Source organism: Leucoraja erinacea, chromosome 17 (assembly GCF_028641065.1).
Source record: "Leucoraja erinacea ecotype New England chromosome 17, Leri_hhj_1, whole genome shotgun sequence".
NCBI classification, from domain to species: Eukaryota; Metazoa; Chordata; class Chondrichthyes; order Rajiformes; family Rajidae; genus Leucoraja; species Leucoraja erinaceus.
The window spans coordinates 36,795,322-36,807,513 of record NC_073393.1 but is presented as its reverse complement, the minus strand read 5'-3'; the positions used below and the strand labels follow the sequence as shown (position 1 = coordinate 36,807,513).

The 12,192-nt window shown below is 41.7% G+C and overlaps 1 protein-coding gene across 1 annotated transcript in view; it reads right to left on the bottom strand.

Annotated features, from left to right (window-relative positions):
- LOC129705407 (putative leucine-rich repeat-containing protein DDB_G0290503) overlaps positions 1-12,192 on the bottom strand; it is a 558,220-nt gene that overhangs the window by 101,682 nt on the left and 444,346 nt on the right. Inside the window, exons 28-29 of the mRNA XM_055648958.1 lie at positions 6,753-6,870; positions 927-1,084 (exon numbers count right to left, since the gene is read on the bottom strand). Of these exons, the coding sequence (XP_055504933.1) occupies positions 927-1,084; positions 6,753-6,870 (276 nt within the window). The remainder of the gene's footprint in view (positions 1-926; positions 1,085-6,752; positions 6,871-12,192) is intronic.

Genomic DNA, 12,192 nt, shown 5'->3' with positions numbered 1-12,192 from the left:
CAACACCGACCTCTATGAAACACTGCTAATCATCGGCAGCCAACCAGAAAAGGCCCCGTTTATTCCCACACTTTGCCTTCTGCTAGACAGCCAATCTTCCATCCATGCGAGTACCTTGCCTCTAATACCATGGGCTCCTATCTTGTTTAGCAGCCTCCCATGCAACACCTTATCAAAGGTCTGACAATTCAAGTAAATAACATCCAATGACTCTCCTTTGTCTACCCTGCTTGTTACCTCCTCAAAAAACTCCAACCAATTGTCAGGCAAGATCTCTCCCCTTAACAACACCATGCTAACATTGGCTTATTTTATCATGTGCTTCCAAGTACCCCGAAACCTCATCCTAAATAATGTTAACAACCACAGAAGTCAGACTGACTGGCCTATAATTTCCTTTATTTTGCCTCGTTCCCTTCATAAACAGTGGTTACATTTGTGAGTTTCCTGGAACCATTCCTGACTTTTATGATTCTTGAAAGATCATTACTAATGCCTCCTCAATCTCTTCAGCTATCTCTTTCAGAACCCAGGGGGGTCGTCCATTTGGTCCAGGTGTCCTATCCACTTTCAGCGCTTTCTAAGCAGTTTCTCCTCAATAACAGCGACTGCACTCGCATCTGCCCCCTGACTCTCTGGAATTTGCTTGTTTCAGGAGTCTGATGTTGGGCATAGAAACAGTGCGGCTTCCCCATCACCAGAGCCTGCTGAGTGTACTTACAACTTCCATGCTGAAGGTGGTTGGCCTGGGGGAAAATACTGACATGGATTCGCGAATGCAACCAGTGAAATGTATTGCCTAGGTCAGGAGATACAGTTTTACCTCTTTGCAGTTTCAAATAATTGTTTTTTTTTTCATTTCAATGTATTACTTTCTATGTTCATTTCAGAGTAGCTAATGGAATAACCGTATTAACTCTGCTTACCTGCCCTTGCTGGTTGTAGAGTTTTTGACAGTTGCGGAGATCATTTTCCAGTTTCATGATCTGTTGTTCCAGCCGGGTCATCTCCATTTGGTATTTTTGTAAATCAGATGCCTTGTCAAGTTGCAAGCTTTGGACAATCTTCTCCAAATGTGTTAGCTCTTTAAGTGAGGTTAAAGTTTAAAATGTTACTGAACACTTTGAAAGAGTTTGGCACAATCATAAGTGATGTATTCTCACATACATATTTTCAAAACAGCAGTTGAGAAAAGAATCAGCAGGAAAAAGATTGAAACGAGCATTTTAACATTATAATAGAAGAGGGACACAATATTGATTACAGGATGGGGAATATCTGAAATCCTTTAATCAATTTGATTTATTTTTTCCAGCATAAGGCAAAAAAGACATCTGCAAACCTTCTGTGACCATAAAGGATTATTAGAAATCTACTTCAATGATGTATGGAAAGTGGCTTGCAAATACGTACGTTCCCAAGCACCTTGTAATCAATAAAGATCACAAGTTTAGGATATGCTGTGGAAGTCTTCATGAATTGCTGCAGTGCATTAGGATATGGTATACACTGTAGTCCAGGATCATCAGTGATTAAAGGAAGTCACTGTTAAAGGTAGTACACGAGGAGCAAAGTATGTATTTTACTTTGTCATGGAAGCTACGAAATGTCCTTTGTGTTATTAGAACTGCATTTCATGCAGGTAAAGAGCATTCCATTACATCGCCAACTTTTTCCTGATTTCATTATGTAGCAATGAGTGGAGAATACAGCTGTTAAATATGCGGCATCAATTCTTAAAAAAACATATACAATGGGAACCAGAGATTTATTTGTGATCATTCAATGTAATTATTATACATCAAAAGTATTCATGTTTAATTACATTGTTTACATCTCAGGAGTAATACTGAGAAACAATTTAACTTGCAACAATGGGTGGGGTTGGGTAAGGGGATGTTAAATATGTTATTGAACCCATTCACCTCTGGTTTTAACTGAGGAAGGACAGCAATCTGCCATCAATCCTGCTCCAAGGTGGAAAGTCCTCTTATTTACACATATTTAAAGATAATGCACTTGTTGAATTTTGATATGAAACAACCTAGATTTAAAAATAATATTTATTCATTGGCCAGGACCTGTTTGCCACTAACCAGGACGGCAATTATTGCACTTCAGTAATTGACAATGGGAAGGTGAGCTACCTTGGTTGAACCACTGCAGTTGTGTTGAAGGCACTCCCGCGACGGAGGAAACCTTCAAGTGGTATTCTCATCTGCTTACTCTCCTTATCCTTTCAGATAGACCAGCTTACAGATTGGGAGATGCTGTCAGAGTGATGGCAGTATGTTTCTTAGGTTGTAGAAACTGTAGCCACAGTGTGCAAGTGACAGAGAAAATAAATAGTTTGGCAGATGGGGTACCAACCAAATGGGCTGCTTTGTCTGAATCGAGCTTTTAAGTGTTGGAGCTACACTCATCCTGGCAAGTGGAAAGTACTCCACTGCATTACTGCTAGGCTGTGGGCCGAGGAGCTTTATTCCAGTGTTTTGTGACCCAAGTCACAGAACTAAATGAAATTTTCACATATTGTGTAAAAATATTATATAAATCACCCCTGAAACTCGTCATGAACAAGACTTGCACATTTTTATTAAATTAGAGAAAAACCAGAAAATTTTTGGGTATTTTTAGTCCAATCAAAGCACGTTTAACATTGAGTTGTATGCCAGTTGGCCAATCACGCGCTTTGTTTCAGGCTAGCTAGGCAGGGAGCACACAACATGGCTGAGAGGACTTCACTGATGCCTGTTTTACTGGAGATTCCGATGAAGGTTCTTTCTAGTTCTGTGGGATACATGTCGTGGAAACTTGCAGCAGGGTAATTGAATTTAGTGAGAAAAGCATTAAGAAGTCTGAAGAATGTACTGCTAAGTGGATAGAGTGGAAGAAAGTCTTGAAAGCAGTCTCTGCTGAGATGCTGCAACACAAAGTAGTGAAACCAGTGAAACTTTGTGAATCAACTCAAACTGAAAGGTAAGATCTAAAGTCTGAATTTATGAAAATTAATCTGTATGGACTTTAATTAATTTAATTGCACCCTTTTATAATGTGAACAAATGAGATTTGGAGGCTGTACATTCATTCATTCATTCAATCATTCATTCATTTCATTCAATTCATTCATTCATTCAATCATTCATTCAATCATTCATTCATTCATTCATTCAATCAATCAATCATTCATTCATTCAATCATTCATTATTCACTCATACATTCACTCATTCACTCACTCATCACTCACTCATTCACTCACTCATCACTCATACATTCACTCATCACTCACTCATTCACTCACTCAATCACTCACTCATTCACTCACTCATAATTAATTCAATCACTCACTCATTCATGAAGTTGAGGGCCTAAACTATGTGTATCCATAACACAAGGTAAATTAAACATTTTCACTAATGCCAGCTTGTTGTAGTGTAATAAGTCTTTGACATCTAATTTCGGAGCTGCCTGCGATAACGTACCGGGAAAAAGTGCTCCGACCGCGGGGCCTAGGTACTTAATATAGTGAAGCCGCAGTCTCAATTAAGAAGCGTCTGATTCGCGAACGTGGAACCGCGAGGTGTGTTTGGATCATCTCCTCGGGGGGGGGGGGGGGAGGCTGCACATAGTGCCATCCGCAGCAGCCAATTTCCAGGCCCCGACCACGGGATAAAAACGGAGGGATATTGGCTTCCATTGGAGTGAGAAATGGTTGAAATGGTTGATGTTTCTGTAGAAATGAATTGGTGTATGTGAACTTGAACTAATTTATCTATGGTAGTAACCTATTGTTATTCTCATTAACATTAAGAAGAGGTTGAAATTTTATGAATTGAAGTCCATGCACACTTAATGACTATGAGATTTTTTTTTTCTGAAGCTTCTGCCCCTCCACTCTTCAGAGCCTGTCCACACAAAAGTGTATTGTGTGGACATGCACTGTGCTTTAATGAACACTAATTTGATAATTTGCAGACTTGCCATCCCATCTACCTGGACATGCATACATGTTTAATTTCCTCATTGATATGTCAATATTGTCTTACATAATATTAAACATGAAAAGATGTAAAATACTCCCTGGCAGTCAGTGGGGTTCAGTAAAGGGAGGAACCCACAAGAACTGCCCTAACCATTAATTAGGCTGGTTCAGGAGCAGGACCTCTGCGACAGTGTCATTAAAAAAAAAACACTCACAATTATATTCATCATATTATTTTTATATAATATAATTATACTTAATTATATATGATTACAGTCATATTTACAAGTTGGTATAATAATATAAAGTGTAAATGGACTGCAACACGGAAATAGGCTGCCTATGGTGTAATATGGGCATTGACCACTAGATGGCGCTTACTTCCCCGATCTAATTTTCTAATTAGTTTAATTAATTAATGTGCAACTTTTGGCAATGACGAGTCATGACATCCTTCTCAATTGTATTTCATCTAAATCTGTGGAATATTTCATGTAGTTCTGTGACTTGGGTCACGAAAACTGATTTCTAGACACATTTTTGATGCTCGGCCCGCAGCCTATGCCGGTTTTGTAGAAGTTGAAAATTCTTTGAGGCATAGGGAACTGGGTCATTCAACAAAGGGTACCCTACCTCTGACCTGCTCTTACAAACAGTATTTATGCAGAGGCAAGGTACTGCAAATGCAGGTTTACAAAAAAAAGACACAAAGTGCAGAGGCAGGGTGGGAAGAAGTCATTGCTCCTCCCACCCAGACCTCAGTATTTATGTACCTGGGTTGGCCAATCTGTCCTAAGGTGTTATTGTTTGAAGTTTTGATTATGATAATGAGATTAAAAATCAATGGGTTCTGGAGGAAGTAATTGCTTGGCATCCTGTGGCATCATTTTTTAACTGAGTGCAGAGTCCATGTCGACCAGTTATTTCAACATGCAGATACAAACTGCTTCATTTGCTGAGATATTACGAGTTAAATTAAATATTGTACCATCATTAATGAATACTCTTATTTCTGATGTTAGGTGAGAAGGAAGATAATTGATAAATATTTCCCCTTGATGCCAGGAGTGTAGGAAAGAACTGCAAGGATGCTGGTTTAAATCGAAGGTAGACACAAAAAAGCTCGAGTAACTCAGCGGGACAGACTCTCTGGAGAGAGGGAATGAATGACGTTTCAGGTCAGGGGAGTCAGGGGGTGGGACAGAGATAGAATGTAGTCAGAGACAGTAAGACTGGTAAGACAGAGACAGTAAGAACTGGGAAGGGGGAGGTGATGGAAAGAGAGGGAAAGTAAGGGCTATTTGAAGTTAGAGGTCAATGTTCATACTGCTGGGGTGTAAGCTACCCAAGCAAAATATGAAGTGCTGTACCTCCAATTTGTGCTGGGCCTCAGTCTAACAATGCAGGAGGCCCAGGACAGTAAGGTCAGATTGGGAATGGGTGGGGGAGTTAAAGTGCTGAGGTAGGTTAAGGCGGACTGAGCGGAGGTGTTCAACTAAATGATCGCCGAGCCTGTGCTTGGTCTCGCCGATGTATAGAAGTTGACACCTGGAACTGCAGATACAGTAGATGAGGTTGGAGGAAGTGCAAGTGAACCTCTGCCTTACCTAAAAAACTCCCTCCACAACTCCCTGGTCAACTCGTCCCTTCCCACCCAAACTACCCCCTCCCTAGGTACTTTCCCCTGCAACCGCAGGAGATGCAACACCTGTCCCTTTACCTCACCCTCTCGACTCCATCCAAGGACCCAGACGGTCTTTCCAGGTGAGGCAGAGGTTCACCTGCACCTCCTCTAACCTCATCTACTGTATCTGCTGTTCCAGGTGTCAACGTCTGTACATTGGCGAGACCAAGTGCAGGCTCGGCGATCGTTTAGCTGAACACCTCCGCTCAGTCCGCCTTAACCTACCTGATCTCCCGGTTGCTCAGCACTCCTCCTCCTATTCCCAATCTGACCTTTCTGTCCTGGGCCTCTTCCATTGTCAGTGAGACCCAGTGCAAATTGGAGGAACAGCACCTCATATTTTGCTTGGCTAGTTTACACCCCAGCGGTATGAACACTGACTTCTCTAACTTCAAATAGCCCTTGATTTCCCTCTCTCTCCATCCCCTCCCCCTTCCCAGTTCTCCCATCAGTCTTACTGTCTCCGACTACATTCTATCTCTGTCCCGTCCACTCCCCTGCCATCAGTCTGAAGAAGGTCCTCGACCCGAAACATCACTCATTCCTTCTCTCCAGAGATGCTGCCTGTCCCGCTGAGTTACTCCAGCTTTTTGTGTCCATCTGCTTCTTCCTTACATCCCCAAACCTTCCTGCCCTCCATCATGCCGTAATTTCCATGCAGGCAGAAGCATAAGATAGATATAAATCAAACACAAGGTAGATGTAAGTCAAACATAAGGTAGATATTAATCTTTTCTTCATGGGACCAGAACAACTAGTAACAGCCGTCTACCTTAAACTCTGAAAAACTGCTTGCTCCCAAAATAGTCTCCTGGTCACTTAACAGGAAACCAATTGTCAGCCAAGGGCCATACTGATTTTCATTTGTTGCTAGTTGTGCAATCTCTTCATGTGTATTCCAGGCAAGAAGTGAGCCAGATTTGTTTAAATGAAGTTCCCTGTTTAAAATCACTATGGCATCCCACAGCCCTTACCTGCAGGAAACAGACACACTGCAGTGCTTTCCCAGAGTTTCAATGCATGCCATTGTCTTTTCTAAGTTCTCTTTCTACAGAGAGAAAAATGATTGACAAGGAGGACATTACCATTATTCTTTTGTTCTGTTACAGCATTTAGCTGAAGGTTCAATTTTTGCGCTGCATCTTGATATTTTTTGATTTCCTGAAAATGTTCAGTGTTCTGAGTATTGGCTTGTGCAAAATCCTGGAAGTACAAATTTTAAAAAAAAATGACTTGGGTAATAATTCACCATCTTTACTCCTCGAACAGTTGAACAAAACCAAAGCAATTGGATGAACTAGAAATAAAGATTTAAAAAATTGCAGATTTCACCCGTCTCACTTTTCTAAAGTGATTTGTTTCCAACTCCTGAGACATTGTCTCAAAAATAATGGAGTTGGTATTACTCCCATCGTAATGCACATATGCACACGTCTCGGTTATTTCCTGATAATGAGTTGAGTCTGGCAGTGGGCTCGGATTTCTATTTCTGTCCACGGAAATCAGACACAATAGGGATCATATCCTCCCTTTTATTTCTGAATGGACATTGTTAAGAATTGAAATCAAATTTTGGAACATTCCAGGAAAGAAATGACCTGGCTTAAGAAAAAGCAGATGAATTGAAATCATTACCAACCATTTATTTTATTTCTAATAAATAAATACTGATTTGGTTTCTTAGAAAATATTTTCAGATATCGTAAAGCAAGGCAATCTTGACATTAAAATGTTCAGTTCTAGCTATTAGCTTGTGCAACATTCTGGAATCCAAGAATGATTTGATGAGCAATAGTGTATGTTCAATTTCATACAATAAAGGAATGTCATCTGAGTTTCTATCTCCATACACAGAATTGTCACGACTATATGATAGATAAGCTGGTTCAGCTTATGATCCTTGGTCTTTTCTCCCTCACTGCCTGCTTGTAGCATACAAAAAAAAATGGCATTATGCCACATAATTCAATGAACATCAGTCATATTTATTGTCTTTACATGACGAGTTTAAAATCTCGAGAAGTGCAGCTAGGCATAGCTGGTATCCAGTATTATGAGGGAACCCAACAACAATGAGCAGTTCCCATTGAAATAACAAAGCATTTATCACAATCCTGTAGACATTTTACATGTTCAACAAGGTAGAGAAAAAATATTTATTTCACCAGATGGTGAACAGTTAATGATCTATGCAAGATCATTTATTTTAATTGATAATATTCTATTTGTGTGAGATATGAACATGAAGGCTTTTAAAATTAGTATCTCAGTAATCTTCCTGAGAAACTAGTGGCATAAAATGTTCTGTAATATTTTTTTATTCATTACATTGGGAATTTTAGATACCCAAGAGCATTTATTAAGCAGCACATGAAATGACTTCAATTAATGATGAAAACAGCTTCCACCATTCTCCGAGCAGTGAGCAACAAGTCATTACCAATTGATGTGCAAAAATACCCATCTTCCTCGCTTTCCCCCTGTCCTCTTTCTCAAAACCTTTAATTGTGTGCATTGTCCTTGTACCATTAGCTGAAAGGAACACCTTTTCTTCATCTATCTTTCACCTGCTGAAATTTGCTATTTCTTTATCAAATGTCCTTATAATTTCCTCCACTTGAAGAAAGATAAGCTCAACTTCTTTAACTTTACTATGTGGCTAAAGTCCCTTGTCGATCTTTCTGCACTCTCCCAAGGATCTCTGCATTGCTCCTGCAGTGCAGTGTCCACATCTGGATGTGATACCACAGTTATGTCTTAATCAAAGCTTAATAAATGTTAATTATCACTTCACTTTGTTTGCACTCAGCCCTGTTAGTTTATAAAGTTCAAAGTCTAATATATGTCGCCAACTACCTTTGCAATATGTCCTCTAAAGATTTATGCACCTTCTATTTCCGGTATCTATCTATACTAGTAATAAAACTCTCATCTTGACAGGTCTGTGTTGTTTTTAAATTTGCACAAAAATGGTACCCTATATTGCTAGGATTTTTTTGCCACCTTACTCACTGTTCGCCTCTGCTCCAAGCCACCAAGTTTTGTTCCGATCGATGGAAGATTACAAAAGTTATGAAGGTTTAAAAAATCGTGATATCAGCAGATTGGTCTTCTCGTCTGTCAGTCACCATGAAGGTAACGTCTCTTCCGGCACCCACTGGAGAATAAATCCCCGGAGGCGGGACTGAGTCCGTGAGCACGTCCTGAAGCCGCCCATCCAGAAGCCGCCGAGAATTAAGCTGAAGCAACGGAGTGTGGGCTGTGTTCGCGGGCGGGGGAGGGCTGTGTTTGCGGGCTGGGGCGGGCTGTGTTCGCGGGCGGGGGCTGTGAGCGCGACAGGCGCTGGGGACTGGAACAGCTGAGTGAGTCCGGAGCCGGGTCCTGGAGCTAGGAGTGCGGTCGGAGCCGGATCCGGGATTTTGTGAGCCCACCCTCCCCTCCCACATGGTAAATGATGCTAGAAATCCTAAAGGGTCGTATATAGAGCTAGCCACGGACAAAATGCCCTGTCGTGTGTATGGTCGTTCCTGTACAGCAATTGTGAACTTAAACACATCTGTTTCAATGCACCAGTGCAATCCCAGTGCCCTTTCCATAGGAAGACTGTCTTTGTCCAAGCCCAAGTCCAACTCCCTGGTCTCCTTGGCTCTGTTTTCTTGTGGAATGGTTGCCAATATTTTTTTTTTTTTTTTTTTTTTTAATTTTTTATTTCGAACAGAATAAAATAATAAAAAGCAAGTGTGAAACAGCATACAATAAACAAATCAAGAATATTTATAAAGTGTTATAAACAATATCTATAAATAAATGAAATCATATGTATCCGAAAAGGAGCAGGAAGAAGCCAAAGCTTATTAATTCCCACCCCTTATTCAACTGCTTATAATTATCTTATACAAATTTAGCAGCTATATGTACACCATATGTACACCAGCCACTATATGTACACCAGCAGCTATATAGCACGGCTGTTGCTGATCCACTTTGACAACATGATTCCTCCCATTTGGCAGAGGGAAGTCAGGTCTCGAACTGCTTCCTTTTCTGAAGGCATGGAATTTAAACAATCATCTACATAGAAGTTATTCTTTAAGGGCTGCAAAAGTGGGGGCAAGCGGGGGGAGCTCTGCGTAATACGTAACGTAATACAGACACACACCGCGATGAACAGGAAGGTTAAGACGGCTAGCACAGTGTACAGCAAGTCCTTTAAAAGAGTAGGGGGGAAGACAAGAAAGGGGGAGAAGGGGGGAGGAGTGGAGAAGGAGTGGAGACACTTGTAAGAAGCCAGACAACTTTTAATAAGCCAAAGATACCCAGATGTGAAGTTCGGCGGGCATTTAACATTATCGGTCGGTTTTCCTTTGTTCTGAAAACTCGTGCTTACTTTTTTTTCCCCAATGAGCCAATGAAAATGACCAGTCAGCAAAGGCGATTAACTAAAACTACCTACGACTACCTCGACTACGTATAACTACATGGCGACCCCACTACAACTGCACCTACGACTACAGGATTATCGATTTTCTCCATGGCAACCAATTTTTGGTCGCAGAAAATTTTTCAACATGTTGAATAATATGCGGCGACCATACTGAGGCCGCGACTAGTTCCCAGAATGCAGGAACTCCTCGCGACCACAAAGGAGAATCACCAGCGAACATGTGGCACTCGCCTAAAAAGTCGCCTAAGTGGGACAGGCTCTTTACTGAGTCTGTCACCTCTGATGGAAAGTGAGTTTTCTTGTCTTCAGCAGTCTTCCTCAATGCAAAGTTTCAAATTCAAATTCAAATTCACATTTATTGTCACATGCACCATTTAAGGTACAGTGATATTCGAGTTACCATGCAGCCATGCAATTAAAATAACACAACACAATTGAAAGAACGATAGAACTTAAGATAAACATCCACCACAGTGATCGCTGTGATGGAAAGCAATACAGATCAGTCAGTCTTCCTCCTTTTGTACACCCGTGCTTGGGGCCAGTCTTCCTCCTTGACCCTCTGCAGTCACCGCTACGGACGGCCCGATGTACAGGCCCTCTCGTCCAGATGATCAAAGCTCCGACGTCGGGATGGATGAAACACACACGCTTGGAGTGCCCGAATCGCAGACAGCGGCTTCATGATGTTAAAGTCAGCAGGCCTGTCTTCTGGCTCTGCGATGGAAGTCCGTGCCGCTCCTGCTGCTGAAGCTCTGGACCGTCTCCAGGAAAGGCCGCACCAATCCAAGTTGTTAGGCCGCGGGGGAGGCGAAAATGCGACTTGGAGAAAGTCGCATCTCCGCTGAGGTATGTGACTGGACCACTTGGTGACGACACTGCTCCAAATAGATGTAACTTCATCCGGTATTCAACAAGATCCTGCTGCACATCGCCCTCAGGCCACCACAGGAATCGCAAATAGTCAATATGCTTTTCTGATACCTTGATCTCATGAAACATTGCTTTAATATCAGCCATCAAAGCAACCGGTTCTTGTCTGAATCTGATGAGAACTCCAATAAGTGAGTTAGTCAGGTCTGGACCCTGCAGCAGTTGGCAGTTAAGTGATGTTCCTTTGAAGACTGCTCCAGAGTCAAAGACCCCCCTTAAGGTTCCTTTCTTTGAGTGATACACCCCGTGGTGAGGGATGTACCAGCGTTCTCCATCACCTCGATTCAGCTGGTCCACTGGTACCATTTCAGCATAACCATTGTCAATCATTTCTGTGAGGAAGGATGTATATTCATCATTAAATTTCTTATTCTTGCCAAACCTGCGTTTCCGGCTCTGGATAAGTTGCTCTGCAATGCAGCAGTTATTTGGCATGCTAACGCTTTCTTGTTTGAAAGGTAAGTCTAGACAATAGTATCCATCTATTATCTTTGCTGAACGATTCATAATATCCTATTCTATCTCTTCTCTGGACATTTCCTTGCTGGTTCTTTCACTGAAGTCATTGCTTGACCAGTATCTCCTCTAGGTTTACAATGGATATCGATTGACAGCAGCGGCAGGGCTGTTATTTACATCCCTGCTTTCGTTGTCTCTTCTCAGGGGACCATGGAGGACCCACCCCAGTAGGGTCCTCACGGCAAATGGTCCACCCCCTTGGCTGTTGACCAGCTCCCAACGTTCCAATACATTTGAAGCATTTGTTCCGATGAGTAGGTCGATGCCAGAGTCTATTTTAGGAATCTGGATATCCTTCAAGTCAGGCCATTGTATCAGGTCTTCCGGTCTGGGTATGTTTAGCTGAGAAACAGGCATGGTCTTATGTGTGAACACATCAGCCAGTTGCCTTTGTCCAGACTAGATATTTCCAAACCTGAGATATGATGACCGATCACAGGCTTAATTTGATTCATGGTACGCAAGAGAATACTAGTCTTTTGTCCTGTAATGTTGAGCCTTCGCATCGAGCTTTCTGTGCAAAAGGTAGATGAACTTCCATGATCCTAAATTTGCAACACCGTGCCCCCCTTATGGCTCTTTACTTGTACTGGTACAATGGAGAAGATGCAGGTTTCTTCACCAGCCCC